This window comes from Corylus avellana, chromosome ca1 (genome assembly GCF_901000735.1).
Source record: "Corylus avellana chromosome ca1, CavTom2PMs-1.0".
Taxonomy (NCBI): Eukaryota; Viridiplantae; Streptophyta; class Magnoliopsida; order Fagales; family Betulaceae; genus Corylus; species Corylus avellana.
This window is the reverse complement of record NC_081541.1, coordinates 342,317-361,757: the sequence shown is the minus strand read 5'-3', so window position 1 is coordinate 361,757 and position 19,441 is coordinate 342,317. Positions and strand designations below refer to the sequence as shown.

At 37.4% G+C, this 19,441-nt stretch overlaps 4 protein-coding genes across 4 annotated transcripts; 1 reads left to right on the top strand and 3 right to left on the bottom strand.

Annotated features, from left to right (window-relative positions):
- Positions 1-63: 63 nt before the first annotated feature.
- On the bottom strand, positions 64-2,249 carry LOC132179216 (septum site-determining protein minD homolog, chloroplastic). The gene has a single exon (XM_059591889.1). The coding sequence runs from the start codon at positions 2,063-2,065 to the stop codon at positions 1,091-1,093; it is 975 nt and encodes a 324-aa protein (XP_059447872.1). The 5' UTR covers positions 2,066-2,249; the 3' UTR covers positions 64-1,090.
- A 1,968-nt stretch (positions 2,250-4,217) lies between these two features.
- LOC132179227 (uncharacterized) lies at positions 4,218-6,808 on the top strand. The gene is made up of 2 exons (XM_059591899.1): positions 4,218-4,393; positions 5,586-6,808. The coding sequence occupies exon 2, from the start codon at positions 6,015-6,017 to the stop codon at positions 6,657-6,659; it is 645 nt and encodes a 214-aa protein (XP_059447882.1). The 5' UTR covers positions 4,218-4,393; positions 5,586-6,014; the 3' UTR covers positions 6,660-6,808.
- A 1,096-nt stretch (positions 6,809-7,904) lies between these two features.
- On the bottom strand, positions 7,905-13,884 carry LOC132186257 (deSI-like protein At4g17486). Its single transcript, XM_059600142.1, has 5 exons — positions 13,363-13,884; positions 12,092-12,353; positions 9,218-9,285; positions 8,300-8,573; positions 7,905-8,072 (listed from the first exon to the last, which is right to left on the bottom strand). The coding sequence occupies exons 1-4, from the start codon at positions 13,495-13,497 to the stop codon at positions 8,301-8,303; spliced, it is 738 nt and encodes a 245-aa protein (XP_059456125.1). The 5' UTR covers positions 13,498-13,884; the 3' UTR covers positions 7,905-8,072; position 8,300.
- A 1,946-nt stretch (positions 13,885-15,830) lies between these two features.
- On the bottom strand, positions 15,831-19,110 carry LOC132185954 (probable receptor-like protein kinase At5g24010). The gene is made up of 2 exons (XM_059599778.1): positions 16,347-19,110; positions 15,831-16,243 (listed from the first exon to the last, which is right to left on the bottom strand). Exon 1 carries the CDS (start codon positions 18,933-18,935, stop codon positions 16,443-16,445), a length of 2,493 nt encoding a protein of 830 aa, XP_059455761.1. The 5' UTR covers positions 18,936-19,110; the 3' UTR covers positions 15,831-16,243; positions 16,347-16,442.
- Positions 19,111-19,441: the final 331 nt, after the last annotated feature.

Genomic DNA, 19,441 nt, shown 5'->3' with positions numbered 1-19,441 from the left:
TAAGAAATCGATGCTAGCATACTAGCATAAAATCTGAGTTTAAAATACTCAAACACTATGATTAAGTAGATACACAGAACGGTTACAAATGGTCAATTGCCACAAACTATTTATATCTCAGTTAACTATAGTACACCTAGTTTCAAATGGTAACTGAATCGGCTGTAAATCAAGTTTTATGAAGCAGTGGTAGTTCCTGAACATGTTGGAATGCCAGAAGAAGTTGCAATCAGCATTGAAACTGAGTTGAGCTGATCTTAGACTAAAACTTGCAGACCCCATTCCTAAAACTAAAACTAGAAATCCAGCATTCGAAAGAAGAAACATTGAATCATCAAATCATCAAATTGAAGAAATACAAACTTTTGTGATCCACTTTAAACAACCTCTTACATTCTCCTCGTCTTGCATGAGTAGTGCAGCTAAGACATGACCCCATAACCTCATTCACGATAACCCATATAACCTCAAACTTAAAGCATAAACCCCTACCAGGTTCAACTTCTACCCTCCCAAGCCAAGAAAAATTCCAAGTTTCAGTCAGATTTTCAGAGTCAGATAACAAGTATGGAGTCAGTGGATACAGTCAGGGGCTGCAAATGATTGATTTCCACAAACTATTTATATCAGTTGATTTTGATCCACCTAAAAAGACAGGGCAAGAAGTTTCTAACATCAGATAAGCTCAAATAACAATGATGGGCACCACAAAAGTAGGCACAAATTTTCCAATTTCACAGCGTTCACAAGACAAATAGCAACTTTTGTTATAATTGAGTAAATACAGAAAATTCATCCTCAGAAGAACCAACATGTTGTCATAAAAAAAGCAACCAAATGCAGTTGAGCAGATCTTAACTAGACACCACTCCTAAAAGCTAATACTACTAGAAATCTAGCAAATCAAACAAAGAAACAAATCAGCAAAATGAAGAAAGAGAAGACAAACTTCACTGACCCCACTGTACACTACACAGCTAATTCTTACTTTCCTCCCGAAACAATCTCGGCTGCTGCTAAAGCCACCAGAAGCAAAACACTCGAACTAGCATAACCTTAAACCCATATACCTTAGCGTGCTTTCACTCTCTTAGCCTCCAAAAAAGGAGAAAAAGCCACGCTTCTTAGGCTCCTCCTCCACCATCACAGCTTTCATGCTATCCTGCTCAACAAGCCTCCAAGCCGCCTGCTCGAAAGCCAATCCGGCCAATGTGGGTGGCTTATTCAACACAAGCGGGTACCCTCTGTTGGTGCTCCTTATCACCTCCGAGTCCTCCGGAATCACACCCAACAACGCCAAACCCAACATCTCCTGCACATCCAGTACCGACATCATATCCTCGCCTTTGATCATGTCGGTCCGAACCCGGTTCACGATCATCTTGATGTCCCTAATTCCGTCACATTCCAACAACCCAGTGACCCTATCGGCATCTCGCAAGCTCGTGATGTCCGGCGTGGTCACAAGGACCGCCTCATTGGCCGGAGTGATGGCTGTGATGAACCCGGCATCGATTCCGGCTGGACAGTCGATTAGAATGAAATCCGGGGAACCCTCTTGGCGAGCTTTCAAGGCGTCGACGAGCCAAACCAGGGCCTTTCCGCCGAAGCCAATGGGGAGCTTGGAGCGGGGCTTGGAAATGCAGAGGAGTTCGAAGTTGGACCAGCGCTTGTCGCGGACGAGGGCCTGGTCGAGACGGCAATCGCCGTTGAGGACCTCCATCACGGTGTAGTTGACGCGGTTCTCGAGGCCGAGGAGGAGGTCGAGGTTGCGGAGGCCGACGTCGGCATCGATGGCGACAACGGAGAAGCCGAGACGGGCGAGGGAGAGACCGACGTTAGCGGTGGTGGTGGTCTTGCCAACGCCGCCTTTTCCAGAGGTAATGACGACGACGCGGGGGGTGTCGCCGGCCAGTTGGGGCTTTCGATTGTATTGGAGGAGGGCGTGTATTTTATGGGCGGGTTTTTTGGGGGGTTTGAGGGTTTTGGGGTTTAAGGGTTTTGAGAATGGTGGGGTGAAGTGGAGGAAGCGGTGGTGGTGGTGGTGGTGGTGGAGAGAGAGCATTGCTCTATATAGAGAAACAGAGGAGAAGGGGTTTTAGGGGAAGAGGAGGAGGAACACCATTTTTGGGGCAAAATGATAAAATGACAATTGTTTAGCGGTGAGAATCGAGCGATTGGTGGGTGTATTAGGGGCCGGGGGGATCCAACTAGTACTAGTAGAAGCCCTACATCTGAGCTTCCTCCATTGTTGAGGTTCCCTTTTTTCTTTTTCTTTTTTATGTGTGATCTAAGATATTTTATTGATGGAAAAATATTTTTAAAAAATTTACTAAATTCTCGTTGTTTATTTGAAACTCTAAAAATGTTCTTAATAATATTTTGGAAAAAAAATGTTACAAATGTTTATGAAATACCAATTTTTATCCAGTCGCTCCTTAAAGTATAAATTTTATAAATTTGTTTCCTTTAATAACAAAAAACAAAAAAAGAACATTTAAACATATACATAAGCTTTTGCAGCTAATTGACTAGAAGAGGGTGAACTTTTGGTTGGGGGGGGGGTCGAGGTTATTAGATTGGATCGGCCGGATCATGATCCTCTCAATTTTAAATAAAATAGAAATAGAGTCATTTTATAGTCAATATTATATTTCAAATCTTTTTTTTTTTAGTGGAGGTTCCACATTTCTAAAGATGTATAGATTGTCACGTGATGAATATATTACTATATCATCATTTTTTAAATGATATGACATCATATAAATCATTAGATGTAACAACAATAAATTTTAACCATAAAATTGCTACTCTCGGAGAGGATCATGTTTTAATATGACCAACCCCCTCTCACCTCATATGACCAATTCCCTCTCACAAATTGAGGTTATGGTGTATTTGAGATTGTGATTTTGCAAGAATAATTTGTGTTTTTAAAAGATATCGCCTTGGCATTGCAATTTAAAAAGCACTTAATTTAAAATAATAAAAAAAATGTGCGATTTCAATAAGCAGACTAGGGGGTGCTTATTTGAAAAAACGCGAATTTAAACCAAAATCATGAATTCACAAAACAAATATTTAATAAAACAGTATTTTTTAACATGTTTTACCAAACGCCTTTACGATTTTAAAAAGTAATGATTTTGAAAACCCTATTTTTAAAAACGCTATTTTTAAAATTGCAATTATTGAAATCGCAATTTTAAACAGACCCTTAGTTTGACTACTCGTAAAAGAAAAAAAAAATTGTTAATTATTTTTTATTTTTTATATTAATGTGCATAGTTTTTTTTATTTTAATTTTTTATTAAAGGAAATACATGTTGCCTTCTCATTTGGTATGACGGGATTGCATTGTTATAAATTTAATGAAAGGCATACGTAATGATCTATTTGATAGCGGTTCTAACATTAATGAGTAAATTGATAAAATTTAAATATTAAAGGTGCAATTTGATAAAGAGCGATACCATTGGAAGCATTTTTACCTAATATTTTTTTCAATATTTTTTTTTAATATTTTTTTCAATATGATTTCACTAGAAACAATCTAAACAAAAAATTGAATGGAAACGATCACATCTCACGACCAAAAAACCCTTATGAAAACATATATATGGTCACATTTGTTAATGAATTATTTTCTAAAGTTAAAGATATTAACAAATAATCTAAAATACAAAACAAAACTCAATGTTTTTTATCTTTATATCACACTGCAAGAAAACGGATGCAGCATTGAAAGGGCAAGAGAGTGAAGTATAGATTTTATTAAAGAGATGAAAATGGCTTCTGCTTTGTGATTGTGAAGAACTATTTTTTACCCGGGACCGGGAAGATCTTTTCTCTTTTCTCTTTTTACCTGAAAAATGTTTTCTATTGGATTTATATTTTCTGAATGAATACCCTAAAAATTACAAAAACCGTTGATCAAAAACTATTTTGGTCCACGTAAAAAAGAGGTAACCCAATCTCACGGATCCCATTGCTTCCGATGTGGGACCAACACAACAATTCTGATCCATTTACGTGTCAAGACAGAACCGGTGACGCACACTTTTGTCTGTCCCAATCGTAGACACCAAGAAAAGAAAAGTCAAATTTTCTACATTTACCTTACCTTTTCCATCATCTTGTCCTCACAAAGGCAGACGTGTCTGCATCTGATTTGCGCTTCATACGATTACCCTTCACCTCTACCATGTGATCGGTTATATTATCTCTCTCACTCTCGAAATTTTTCACTTTCTTTTCCTACCCAAATACGTTTCTCTGGATCCATACTCTCCAAAACTCCAAACCCTATTATAACCTCTTCGTTCTTTCGATACTTCTCATTCCAACGTAGAAAGCTTTCACCCCACTTCTCTATCAGTGCCTTTCCAACCAGGTTTCTACTTTTTGCTTCCTTTTTTTTTTTTTTTTTTTTTTTTTAATAATTGAAATTTGGTGTACTTTATTTTTGTATATGATTTGGATTTAATTATTGGCTTCTGGTTTGGATTTTGTGTGGTTTGGATAAATGGGTTTTTGGATCTGATTCTAAGTTCTGTTTGAAGTGGTTTATTTGTTGGGAATTGATCTTTCTGTATCTGGATCGAGTAGATCACAGGGTTGCAGTTATGCGCTTTTACTGAACTAGCAATTTTATTCAATGATTTAGGAGATTAAGTTGTACAGTTTAGGGTTCTAGTGAATTTACCTTCTATTTTTGTGTGAAAATGCGAATCATTTATATGAAACATAATTTTTTATTTATTTATTTTTACTTTGATTTCTAACAAAATGAGAAATTTAACTGTGTAAATTAGTTGAAGTTGGTCCAATTGAGTTGTAATTTTTGTTTTCTTGCATGCAAATAATTATTTGAATGAGAATTAATTGCAAATTTAGTTTTTTTTTTATGCAATACAGAACTAAATGAACCATTAGGGTTTTCGGTTTAGTTAGGTATTTGAATGAGAATTAAGATGATGTGTTGTCAGGTAGAGGTTGATTATGGTGCGTCCTGCCTTAGGTTATAGTGGATCTCTTTCTAGGGTTTCTTCATTTCGGTTAGAAGTTCTTAATGATCTGTTGGGATTTGGATGGTTATGGAGGTGGGGATCATGTAGTTGACTTCGTTCATCTCTGTATGTGTTTTGTGCATGCATCTTTTGCTTTGTATATTTTTGCCAGAAGATTCCTCACTTTACCATTTGTATGATGTGCAAGTTTCTTTTCTTTTTGAGTTTTTGCATGCATGTTATTTTGTTTTAGAAATTTGTAATTTGGATCACCAGTGCTCACTTGGAGATGCTCACTTGGAGTTGATAGTCATCATGGTTGTCAATTTATCTTTGGGTTTCTTATATGAGTTATAGTTAGTTTGTGGACAATCTTATTGACACTTTCATGTGCAATTTATCTCCTTTAGGAAGTTTCAGTGATTGAGCCTTTTTTGTGGTTTGTTGTTGTAACAGTCAATAAACTGCAACTAGCGTGGTGTTCACAGTTGTTATGCGTACATGTGTGTTTACAATGTCCAGTGGTCTTTGCTATCTTAGTCTGACTTACATGCTTAGTCTTCATCTGCATTGCAGTAGGGAAGGCATGTGAGAGCTGTTTGAACCAGACTGTATTTGTTGCTTCAAAAAGTTACACCGGTTTTGTGGTTCTCTGGGTGCGAAGAATGGGTAAATGCAAGGGTTGTGGGAAATTAGGAAGAATGGTGCCAAGGGACGGATCTTTAAGCGCTTATGACTCTGCTCTTCTGTTGTCTCCTATTGTTTCTGTTTGGGACTGCATTGTTCGTAAAATGAGGTATTCTTACAGACCTGAGTGGGTGTAGTTATCAAGGTTGTCACACTATATTAGTTCTTCATACTGTGTCCTATTAGAATTTACTTAGTATTAAAGAGAAAAAGAAAAGAAAAGAAAGGGAAAGAACAGTTATAGGGAAATGTATAGATTTTGAGGAGTTCACTTGAATAGAAGTGGATTAAAGGCAACTGAGTAGGCTGTTAGTTTTAATGGATAGCATGGGATGTAATAAAGTGCAATCTGTCATGAGAAAAGGGAAAAAGAAGCAGGTGAAAGATGAAGTCGATCGTATGAAACAGGCTGAGAAGAAAAAGAGGCGCTTGGAGAAAGCCCTTGCTACTTCTGCAGCCATCATTTCTGAACTAGAAAAGAAGAAACAGAAAAAGAAAGAAGAACAACAGAGGCTTGATGAAGAGGGTGCTGCCATCGCTGAGGCTGTTGCTCTGCATGTCTTACTTGGTGAAGACTCAGATGATTCATGTAAGATTGTTCTAAACAAAGATGAGGGGTTCAACACTTGGGACTGTCCTCACAATATTGACCTCTTTGTGAGTGGAAGTAGAGCTGGCTTTCCTTACTCGGATTCTGCCAAGCACTCATTTGAAGGAATTGGGTGGGTCTCTAATGCTTATAGATCTGGATGCAACTGGGGTGGCTTGGAGAGCGGTGACTGGTCATTCTCATCTGGACCTTTTGCAAGGGAGGATCTTCCTGCCTCCTATTTTGAGGAAGCAGGTTGGGAGGCTACAGGATTCTCTGCTGGTCTTATTGCAGCACAGGCTGTTTCATCCCTACAGATTGCAGAGGATGCTCATGAAGACACAATTGTCCTGAATGGAATGCTAAGAGGGTAGAATCGTCAGTTTAAGTCATATCATTACTTGCAGGAGTGATCGTATGAGTTAATTAATATTTTGTATATATATTTCATGAATGTATCCTTTGTTATTCATAAGATGCGCGTTTTGCTTCCTGAATCTTGAACCAATGTGAAGTGTCATCATACCCTCTGTCATGTTCAATTGTTTTTATCATCTTGTTTCAAATAGGATGTCGAGGATGCAAGTTTTCCCATGGAGTTGGCTAAAATCACTCTTGAGACATCATAGACTCATCATCATGTTCTGGCTGTGCAGTGATTCCTTTAATGTATTGGAGTACTACAGTTCCATCATGATATTAGATATTTTTTGTGTTGGTTTACAAATCTTATATATTCACTACAGACTCATTTTAATTCTGTTAAGCTTTTCGAATTATTAGATCAATTAATGGGTACGACTTAATTTTTTTTTTTAATTTTAATTTCCATTAATTTGAGAATACTTCTTAAATTTTTGGATTTGTGATAGGTTTTATGGATGAATATATATGGGTGCTTGGCTGGCTGTTATTTGATTAGAAATGCTAGAAGTTATACTTTTATCTTATTTTATTAACATGGTACGGTTAATCAGCTCCTAGATTGGTTTTTATTTAAAAAAAAAAAAAAAGAAACCCGAAAGTTAATTGACTGTCAAATCAACAAAGTGAGACGGATAAAGTGTACTTCATAAAATCATCACTGAATTGATGTTGAAGGCAAGGCTTGGGAAAAGAGGAAGAAGAAATAAAGGTCAGTCGAATTGTGTCATGTTTTTGTAACAGAATGGTTTGTGAAATGGGCTGTGTTGCCAAGGTAGTAGTAGAATCTTGAAATGCTTCATTCACGTGGCCCTCACAGTCATGGAGTATGTTGTATACCCAACCGCAATCTTTCTCTTAAGCCTATTTCATTCTGCTCGAAGACACATCTACCCACCAAAAATCTGAAAATTGATTGGAAATGGGCTGGAAAAAGAGGATAAAACTTTTTATAAGGTGGTTTTTATTACATAAAAATGAGAGTAATTTGGAGTGTTTTATAAACATTTTGTTGGGCTGGCAACATTTGTTTATTTAATTAAACTTTTTTGATTAAAAAAGTGTTATAATGTGACAAAGGTCAAAATAATTAAATATATCGAGTCCACCACAATGTATATTAAACTGCCATTGAAGCACACGACAGAGAGTGAAAAGTGATGCCCCAATCAATTCAACATCCCTGCGCTGCTCCCTGAGATTGGCTTGCGTAAGAACTTAAAAGGACATACCCAAGCCAAGAAAACATTGGATTACAGAAACTATATCCTTACATCGTAGGTCTATATCTATAGTTGCAAACTAACAAAAGGCATGCTACACAAAGAACCTTGCCCGCCCCAAGCACCATACGATCTTCAGGACTGCATGGAGATCAATCAATCTTGTCAATATAATGCTAAAAAAAATAAAAAAACGCTATAAGGCGGATAATCTTCTAGATGTGCTTTAGTTCTTTGGGAGCATCAATGTGAAGATTTTAGTTGATCAACAAATGCTAATTTTACATTGATACAGAATGAATAACATGTAAATGGCCCTTCCATGGTTCCAACTGGTACACACAAGAAGATGCTTTTGGAATATAGACCTCACACATCATGTAGAGATGACCGTGAATTTTGCCGGAGAGGTGATTGTTGCTGCCGACGTCTATCCTCATCCTGATTCTCAATTTCTGAGCTACTAGACGGTTTTGCACCGGTAGTAACAAGGTTTTTAAACCACGTACCTTGAAATCTAGGAGTGCCTCTGTTTGAATTTCCCGGGGACTCAGGAGAACCCCCGGCATTATTAGCAACTCCCAAAAGGAAACGGTAAGCCACTTTGCTTGCTGATACTATCTCTGTCTTGGCTTGTCTCAACTGCAATGACAACCACAAAAATATCAGAACTCATTCTACCATTTTTTCTTCACCCTTTCAAAAGACTTGAACGTAAGAGGTACCCACACACCACTTACCACTAGGGCCAAAGCCCAAGTCATAGAGAATGCTTAATTGCACCAAAGCCAAGCTAAAAAGAAGGTATAGGTTTAACCAAAAATGAGAAAATAAAAAGATCCACATTTCCCACAATGAGATATCTGCTACATTTTTCACAACAATGTAGAATTTATTTTTGAGTCTTCACATAATTATATAAAATGTCCAAGCAGTCCTTTTTTTTTAAAAAAAAAAAAAAAAAAAAAAAAAAGATGAGAAAAAAGATAAGATTTATAACACCTCAGGGAAGTAAAAGGTAACTAGAACTCTGAGCAATACTTGAATGGTATCATTATCAAGTAATGTACCAAAAACATACATTGCTAGGTCCACTGAAACCTAAGCTGAATAACTCATGCCAAAAAACAGCTTGTTAGTGTAAAATCATAAATGATATCTGTGATTATGAAGGACCTATAGCAATTTAAAACAACAACCCATCCATTAAAATAAACAACTACAAAGGTAGAGATACTATTCCAGCAGATTTTGACAGTAGCATATTAAAGAACAGTCTCTCTCACCCGTAGAGCTGTATTTCCTGCAACTTCCATGGCAGCATCACCAGCATTGGCAAAACGATTAACCCAGCCTGTTACAAAAGCTATAAGAATATGCCTTTCCTAGTAATTTGCAGAAGTAATCATGCTCTTCTTTAAAGGGGTGTCTTTGTATACTTCCTGTGTATTTGAGTTGCGCCCATTTGCGCTTTTCAATGATATTCTTACTTATTTATCAAAAAAAAGTAATCATGCTCTTTTGAAATACAAAGACACACAGAAAAAAGCACTCAGGTCATAAATCCATAACCCAACTAACTTCTCTTTTGAACCTATATGCCTTCTCACTGCCCCCACCACCAGCCTTTTAAAGGAGAAACCAAAATAATAAGCAAACACTAAATTTATATTTTAATGCATTGACTTAGTTCGTTTACATTGCTTCTGTGATATAACAGTTTGTCATGACTAAAAAAATAAGTAATGCAAACTCCCGCATGAACAAGCACGCAGATAGAGAAATTTTCCATATAAGTTTACTATGAAAATTCAAGTACATATGCCAGCTTTGATGGAAATTAAAGCACTATCAATGTACTTTCTAAGTCAAGTAAAATGAAAGATATTGGAATGAAAAAAGTAACACAACCGAAACACTTCAGTCCCATATTAGGAAGATGAGTAGTTTACATAGAGTGAATAGTTTATAAAGACACTCATAGGTGCTAAGTCCTACATTGGTTCCTTGTTAAGTAAGATTGGGCTTTACAAGTGATTTTAAAAAAATTCAAAATTGACTAGTCATTTTAGAGTAATAACGCAAATATGTCTAGTACTTGTTCTAAGTCATTACAAATGGTATCGAAACTTAGTAACATCATGTGATACTGGAACACTATATGGTATGGCTTTGACGCAGACGTTAAAAATTTAAAGAGGCCGGGGTTGGGGGAGGGGAAATCCTAGTCCCATATTGGGAAGGTGAGTAGCTCATATAGAATATGTGGTTTATAAAGACACTCATGGGTGCTAAGTCCCACATTGGTTCCTTAATAGGTGAGATTATGTTTTATAAGTGATTCTAAGGAAGCTCCATATTAACTAGTCCTTTTGAAGTGATAGCGCAAATGTGGCTCGTGCTTTCTTGGATCGTTACAACTTTTCACACCTAAAATAGGTTGCTGCAAAAATATGGACACAACATTATACGAACAAGCCTAAATGGTATCATAGTAACACCATGTGGTACTAGAGTACTGCATGACATAGCCCTAACGAAGACGTTAAGAATTTAAAGGGGGAAGATTGTAATCCCAGTTCCATATTAGGAAAATGAGTAGCTCACATAGAATTTGTGATTTATAAAAACACCCATGTGTGATAAGACTCACATTGGTTCCTTACTATGTCTATGTCATATGTAAGACTTGGCTTTATAAATGATTCTAAGAAATCTCCAAATTGGCTAGTTATTTTGGAGTGATAAAGCATACGTAGCTAACATTTTCCGTGAATTGTTACAACTTTTCAGACCTAAAATAGGTCGATGCATAATTATGGACGCAACATGATGCGAACAAGCCCACATGGCAAACTTACTGTATAAATGGATGCACTTATAGCAGTACATGAGAACAGCTAAAGGAATATTTTTGCATGAATCAAGTAAACCTAATTCCGGCTGCCAAGGGTTGCCGACAGGAGTCCTGTTCAACACGTCTAAACTATTTAAACATCTATTCAGAAACCACGAAAGTGTCTGGTGTACCTTCTAGATGTATTTTAGTCATAAAGTCCTTTTCAAGAAAATTGAGGTGTTTTATGATGATCAGGACGTGCTTTTGAGAGAAGACCTTTTCCTAAAAAGCCCATCCTATAGAAAATACTAACTGGGCAATGACACACCCAATAGAAATAAAGAGAGGCAGCTTTCTGAATTTCCTTCTTGGAAAACTGAAAACTTGGCACTTAAATGCAGTGAAATTTTATTTTTATCCCAGTTTAACCATATTTCCAGTTTTGTTCCAAAACTATTCTTCCAAATCTCATCATTTCATAATTTATGAGAAAGGAATTGCAGAAACCTACCCAGAAACAGGAGTTTCAACTAATTTACCGTTCTCTCAACCATCCTGTGAGAAAGCATCTAAAATAATCCATGTTATTGACTATCCAATTTGATTAAAATTGGGTTTTTGTAATCCTAGATACTCATGGATGGGTATGCTATAAATAAAGCTGATTAGTTATATATGTCTCTGCAATACCTCACCAATGTGGATTAGAAATAAGTGATCTATGTTCCTTAAGCATGAAAGAGTCTTTGGGACCATTTTTTTTGTGATTAACAGATAGGGTTCTTAGAAAGTGGTTCAATATTATAACCATTGTAGGAGACAACTCAAAATTGCAGGTTTTCAATCAGGAGGAAGGGATAAAGACAAGGGAAGGTGTTTACGACAAAAGAGGAAAGAAAAAAGTGAAACTGGCTGATGGGCATTCACCAAAAACCTGTTTTAGGCGGAAGTTATTGGAAAAGTTCATCTTAAAAAGACCATCTTCAGGAAGAAATACTCATCCTCAATCGTCAAACCAAACACAACCCATGTTCCTCCTCCAGACGCTAACCAAATCAAGCAAAATGAAAAAAGAAAAAAAGGAGCATATCAACATAGCAAGTCACTGAATGAAAGAAGGTCATCAACGCAGGCATAGCTCAAGTAAGATATACCCCCTATTTAGCATTTACATTGAAAAGCAAAAAACCATTGCTCTGCATAGGCCAAAGGAGCAGTAGATATAAGTCAAACATATTAGTCAAGTAAGCCCTAAGTCGCACAACATAAGGATTTGAACTTGAGACAGCTAGTAAATATCATAATCCAGGATGACATTTACCTGGAAGCTTTGGCACTTCAAGTCTTTCGCAGAACTCATCACAGAAGTGATTGCAGTTTTTTGCTAACAAGTCATACGAATTCCCAGGCCACTCTCTACTCAGTTCCCTCAAGATCTGATTTACCTTGAAGATTGAAGAGTTTGTTTCTCCAAGAACAACAGATTCACGATATGTATACATTGGATTCTTTCCAGAAGGGCAACTGAAAACTCCAGTTCCTTGTTCACAGTACCCAAATGACCATTCTTCATCTCCATAAACCTATTATATGTAAACATAAAGGATCCAATCACCTCTACAAACATTTCTAGTCATTATAACTAGGGAAAAAAACTAAGGTTAATATATCATAAAAACAGATGCTGAAGAAATATACATGATGACAAAATGCCAATAAAATGGGAAAAAGGAAAGAAAGACATTGAAGATGAATGACACAGTTGTTAACATGTATGATAAGAGGCATATAATGAAGGCATTGCATGCTCACTAAAGTATAACTGATGATCTCTAGAATCTCAAACAGTTATTTCCCCAAAGATGAATTCAAGATATTTCTTTACACGGTAAATAAGAATGGTTTGCTGATGATTGTGAAAGAGTTTTCTTGGCAGTCAAGGCTTAAGGTTCCTATTGGCTCCGATTGTTAGGTTATTCTTGAGCTATATGGCACTTTTTCATGTGATGCATGCACACTCACTGAATCCAACATTCGAAATTGAGCCTAAAGGAGATTGAAATTATTGAAAAGATACACAATATGTCCTCAGACTTTTTTTTCTAAGAATATTTGAGGAGCAAGAGGTAGGCTAATAGGTAAAGGCATTTAAAGATGCTTTCACAGCCAAGTAGATGTGTACAACTGCATCTCTTTACTCAAATGCAAGCTTTTATTGGGCCTATCAGCGTGTTAATTACGAACCAAGTATTTAGACTGAGAAACACTTACCCCATTTTCATCATCAGCGTCACGCCAAGTATCATAGGTCGGTGAAACCAAAACCCTAGATCCCGGCTTAATCAATCAATATACATAAATCTCACCACACCGTACATATACATCCAGATAGTTGGACTTACGGATTTAATCTAACATGCTATCCAAGACCAAGAATCTCACACAACAAAGCCAAATTTCCAAGAACCAAATCTCAAACCCCCAAGATCCATCACAGCATCATATAATACGGTAACCAAGCTATAAACAAATTCAGACATGCATATATATATATATATATATATATAGCGAGAGAGAGAGGGAGGGAGAGACCTGAACAGCGCTGTGGAAAATACCACCGAGGCCAATACCGTCCTTGAAGATCTTGTTGATGTGAAGAATGGTGTTATTGGTCTTGTCCGATCCACTATTCGTCACGTCGTATATGTGCAGTATCACCTGCGTCATCTCCCTCTTCTTCTTCTTCTTCTTCTTCTTCTTCACAAAAACCCTAGCCCTCCCCTCTCCCTCTCCCTCTCCCTCTCTCTCTCTCTCTCTCTGAATACTCGCTTTCTCTCCCTATCTCTGTAAAGAATGAAAAAACTCAATTCAAGAACCGCAACGCAACAGCGCCCTATTTTCACTTTCTTCCATTTCGTCTGCCTCTCTCCATGTTTCAATTTTGATTTTGAATATTCACTATCGCCTCGATATGCTCTCACGTTTTTGGTAAAAAATTATATTTCAAATTTTGTGTCTCACACTCTCATCTCATTATTTGATAATTAAATATTTAAATATTTAAATGATTTAATTTAAAAAGTAAACTTTTCAGAATTTCCGTAACTAATCGGTATAACATGTCCGGGCTACCGGCCAGTTCTTTTTTTCCTTTTTTCTTTTATAGAGTAATGGCGAGGGTGGGGGTGGCGGCCGGGGGAAATGATGAGTAGGATTCGATTTTCTGGATAAGATGGCCCCACTTGGTGACGCAATCAATTATTAACGGAGGCACTGAGAGCACCAACAGCTGTGAGGAGAGGCTTGATGACGATTATGCCCTTGCTCAATGATGTCCTCCAATGGAGTTAAATCGAAGGATTAACCCGCCAAAGAAGGAGTGGGCGTCACATGGTAGCTAAAGTTAATGGCATATGATAAGCAAAGTTAATTATATTCCCCACTCTGTCAATGTGTTGATGAATGATGGGTCTCCCTCCAACACCTTTTTAGTGGTGTCCATGTTCAAATCTAGATAGATCTTTTTTTTTTTTAAATAATAATAATAATAATAATACTAATTTAATGAATTAGAAGATTGGCCACAGATTGTTCTGTCAGACGTCGTATGTGTTTGAATGTTTTAAGTATTTTTTTTTTTTAAAAAAAAAAAAAACAAGGGTGTTCCAAAAACTGTTTTAACGTTGGATGCTTAAATTTATTGTTTTTCTTGGGAAAAAAAAAAAAAAAGTTTAAAGAAGTGTTTCTCGCACCTATTTCATTAGGTGATTGCCCCCTTATGCCCTAAGAATATCAAGGCGTTAATGTGCACAGTCATAACACAAGCCAAAGTCTTGAATGCATAGAATGTACATATTTTCACCAAATAAATACTTTTTTTTTTAAAAAAAAAAAAAAAGAAAGTAAATACATAATTAAGGAAGGGTGATGACTAAATAGATGTGATAATGTGAATCGGCAGTGGGTGAAAGATGAAGAAGATAATAATATTAAGTGAAGTCCACTCATCTTTAGTGGAGAGGTCCCTCCCCCACTTGCTTGCTGTCATCCAGACTGGAATAGCTGCGGCCACACCAAATGCATGCACTTCGTTGGTACAGCTGCTAGAGCACATATCCATATATATCATGTCCAGTTAGACTAGGGCCCTGAGGTTCCTCAGCTAGCTATGAATAAAGCCCAAGAAGTTACTAGTGACTCAATAAATACAACCAAAACCACAGGAAAATATAAAGAACAAAAAAGAGGGAAGGAAGGGTCACGGGTTTGAGTCAGATAATCAGATAATGGGCAACAATCGATTCGAGGGAAGGAAGAACAAGAACATGGAATGCTTCCACTTTTCAAAGGAGAAGTGAACAAGAGCTATGAAGCATCTTTTATGATGGAATCTATCAGCCTGCCATAGAAATTAGAAACGACCCTTATGGGTGCAGAGACACCAGCTTTCTTTCCAGCGAGCAAGATAACCCTACTGACGTGTGTGCAAGGACTCTTGGGATCCTAGAAAATTCTTGCAAACATTATATATAAAATGGAAAAACGTAAAGAAGATCAAACTTCATAGCCTAACAGGCAATAAGAAGTGCTCCAGAATGACTCAAAGCTGAAGCAAAACCATTCAAACCAATCCAGGATGGATAGCACCTCTTTGTCCTTCAAAAGTTTCAATATCAAAGAATTTTCAGTTTGAGAGCATGTGTTGTTCCTATGATTGATCAGTGTTTAAAGGAAATCACTTGTATGTTTACCAACAACTATTCCAATCAATGCATAACTTAGTATAGAACTTGATGATAATATCGTCCATCCGTGACAAGATAATTGAAGTTTTGTCTTTAACATAGATAATTCTCTATCATATCACCTATGACTTAAATAGCACTAGAAAGTAATCATTTTGTTAAATTACCACTTACCTCAAAAGTTTAAGTTAAAATCAAACTCCCATTCTTTGCTCATTCTGATACAATGTTAAATTATTACTTATCCAAAAACTTTAAGCTGGTAGGACCACTTTTAATTATTGAATTAATATTTTAACACATTTCGTTTTTGAATATCTAAAATGAAGACAGTTGATTAACATGTATAGGAATATCCAGGGTTACAGTAAATAAGATAGGTTCCAACATTGCACCCCCATTGCTGTGATGGTCCCATTTCTAGTTGCCACTCCATTCTGGAGAGATGGATCCAAATATAACAGCACCCAAACCAGAATGACCATCAATTTTTGTGGAACAATCCAACATGACATCAGGCCATGGATTGACACTCAAAAAACATAAGTGTAGAAGAGGGGAGCCAGGATTCACTCACCATATCAAACAATTTAATGACAAAACAAATGTATCTTAGTACACACAACAGTTACTGCTGTATCTATTTAGTGGCACACAACAATAATACAGAGAGCTTATTACAACCTCTTGAAATGACTGAACGAGTAATCCGGAACTGTCTAAGAAACCTGTTATATTCCATAAGAAAATCAAAATAGAGGATTTTATGCAATCTCAAAGAAAAATGAGAAAGGGTAAGTAGTAACAGAAGGAAAAATTAGAGATGAGTACCTCTAAGATGTGTTTCAGTGGTAGTTTTAAGAATTATACTGGCAACCTTGAGATTGCTTATACTGTAGGACAATTATTTGCAGGATGAGTCTAAAGCTATCTGCCTTCATTAGTCATCAACTGGGAAAAAACTTTGGTTGTAGATAAGTCTGAATTATAATTCCCGTCTTCTCCCTCCCTTCTTATGTTATTAGATGGAATATGGGGAACACTTCCAGGTGTTGGGGGCTCTGGCCCATTAATATTGCTGGCTTCATGTGGTTCTCTTTGCTGTCCAGTTTCCTGAAGCTGAAGTGCATATTCCAGATTCCATAATACATCACCCATGGTTGGCCTATCAACACCATACTCGGCCAAACATTTCTCTGCTGTTTCTCCGAATTTCTTTAAAGAGCTTGGTCTAATCCGTCCAACAAGATGTGGATCAATAATTTGCTCGAGCATGCCCTTATTCTGCCATTGCATTGCCCATTCAGCTAAATTCACCTGCTCTCTAGCAAGCAATGGATCAACAGCAGGTCTAGCACAAAGAACTTCACAAAGCACAACCCCAAATGAATAAACATCTGACTTATCTGTAAGCTGCTGCCTCCGGAAATACTCAGGATCAAGATAACCAAAACTACCCTTTACACCAGTACTTACATGGGTTTCATCGAGACATGGGCCAGATCTTGAAAGACCAAAATCGGCGACCTTGGCCACATAATTCTCATCAAGTAAAATATTGGTCGACTTAATGTCACGATGGATAATTCCTTCTGCTGAACCTGTATGAAGGTAATGAAGACCTCTTGCTGAGGCAATGCATATTTCAAGTCGCTGCTTCCAAGTCAAAGGTGGGAGCCCTGAACCATACAAGTGACTTTTCAATGGTCCTTTTTCCATGTATTCATACACTAGGATCATTTCCGACTGTTCTTCACAATATCCAACAAGAGAAACAAGATGGCGGTGACGAATTTTGGACAGAACTGTTATTTCAGTCTGGAATTCTGGAAGGCCCTGCCTGGATCCGGGCACACCTCTCTTCACAGCAACCTTTGTATTGTCTCTAAGAACCCCCTTGAAGACCATGCCAAATCCACCAGAACCTATGATTAGATTCTGGTCAAAATTGTTTGTTGCCAATTGTAAATCAGCAAAAGGGATTCTCAAGGCAAAATATCCATTTGGGCCAGGAGATGCATAGGCTGTCCCTTCAGACATTCTACTGTGTGAACTGCCTCCATATACACGCAATGGTGTCCACCCCACACTTTCTGCAGGCCTTGGTTTTGGTTTCTTCTTCCTGCATTTCATAGCAAGCAGCAGTGCAAGCAGTAACAAACATAAACCAACAAAACTGCCAATAATTGAACCCACTACAACCCAAATATTCTTCTTCTTAGGGCTAGTTTCCTCGCTCTCAATATTTTCTATCTTCATAATCTCTGCCCCATTCAGAATAGCATTCATTGTCAGAGTATTGCTCAGAACAGAAGGACCAACACTGACTTGCACAACCCCGGGATCAACTGAATCCACAACAAAATCAACATAGACTGGAGATGCAAGCACGCGAAATGTAAGTGTTGATAAATCGAGATCCCCATAAGCAAGGTATTCATTGATATATACATTAAAGTACAGCGAGTTTAACACACGACTAACAAAATCACAGAAATGCAATCGAACCAAGTATCGAGCACTGCCTGAAGCCACTGGAAAATTCCAAGTGATATTAAACGTTTGATAGCTCGAGTTTTCCCTATTCATTTCTTGGGCAGTCATATACACATTATCAGGCGCAATATCTCGACTTGCACCTCCAGCCTCATACTTTGGTGGGTAATTAGTGTTTGCACGCCTCGCGGCGGATTTCAGAAGAAGATAATCATCATCAGGGATCCAAGTCCTCCAAAGGGTATCATTAAAAGGAGTCAATTTTGAACCTCCAACATTAATCCTATAAATAGTCTCCAAGACCTGTGAAGAAAGATTCTTGTACACTTGACTTCCAGCAGCACCAATTAACTTAACTCCCTCGTCCATTATAAGGTCCCCAGGAGCCGTAAAAACTTCGATTGCATTAACGAATCCGAAACCCGAAACATTTACAGGAGTGAACACAATTTCAACCACATTTCTATCTACTTTTAATATATACTCTCTAAGGACAGTATTAGTACTATTCAATTGCAAGTCTCTCAGAATCAAAACCCCATTAACCAAAACACTAAAACGCGCTGAATTTAAATGAAAACCTTGAGCTACAAAGGGCGAGAAATGGAAACGTACCAAGTGAGTCCCATTTTTCTTGATGTTGAATTTGTACCCTGAACTGCTGGTGAAAACTCTGGCTGTATGGTACAAAGCGGGTAACTCTGAAGGAGGGTTTTGGTTCTTGAGCGAAATGGAGTGGCCTGGTGAGAGAAAAGCCGAACCGGGTTTGGCTGAATCAGCGAGAAAGAGTCGGTTGTAGAGGGAAATGTTGGTGGGTGAGCCACAGTTGAGGAGGTAGTTGTCTGTGGGAGTAAAAGAGGTTGAGAAGGAGAAGGAGACGAGAGAAACAAGAATTGTAGGGAGGAAGAGGTTTTTGGTCACCATATTAAGGAGGTTCTTTGGGGCTGGTTGAAGAGGTTCAAGATTTGGAGCTCATGGGAGTGACGGTGTGGACTTGGAGCTGGAAGTGAGAGAGACCGGACTTGGACTTGGAAGTTTATAGCGTTTTCCTTTCCGGTATTGGGTATTAAATTCAGTGTCTCTGGTGGCGTTCATATGGTTGCAGAATGTTGGGTGTGATTTTGAAACCTTTTTACTTACTCTGAAGTCTGAACTAGTTAGTGTAAGGGATATTTTTTAATCTTATTTTATATTAGTTAATATAGTGTGTTTTAAATTATTATTATTTTTAATATTAATCACTTGTTAAAAAAAAAAAAACCACTTAAAATATGTGATATCAACTACTATAAAATGAGTCGATATGTATTTAATGGAGTTTAAATCGTACCTAGAACGCTCAAACACTTTTTGAGGCCACCTCAATTCTACTATTCACCGGTCCAATGCACATAAATAAGTATGAAAAATAATTATACTCTTTTAACAAA

Coding starts and splice junctions, on each gene's coding strand:
- LOC132179216 (XM_059591889.1), bottom strand. CDS start 2,065: ATGCTCTCTCTCCACCACCACCACCACCACCACCGCTTCCTCCACTTC.
- LOC132179227 (XM_059591899.1), top strand. CDS start 6,015: ATGGATAGCATGGGATGTAATAAAGTGCAATCTGTCATGAGAAAAGGG.
- LOC132186257 (XM_059600142.1), bottom strand. CDS start 13,497: ATGACGCAGGTGATACTGCACATATACGACGTGACGAATAGTGGATCG. Junction 12,354..13,362: donor TTTTCCACAGCGCTGTTCAG/GTCTCTCCCTCC, acceptor TACATATAATAG/GTTTATGGAGATGAAGAATG. Junction 9,286..12,091: donor TGAAGTGCCAAAGCTTCCAG/GTAAATGTCATC, acceptor CTTTTGTAACAG/GCTGGGTTAATCGTTTTGCC.
- LOC132185954 (XM_059599778.1), bottom strand. CDS start 18,935: ATGGTGACCAAAAACCTCTTCCTCCCTACAATTCTTGTTTCTCTCGTC.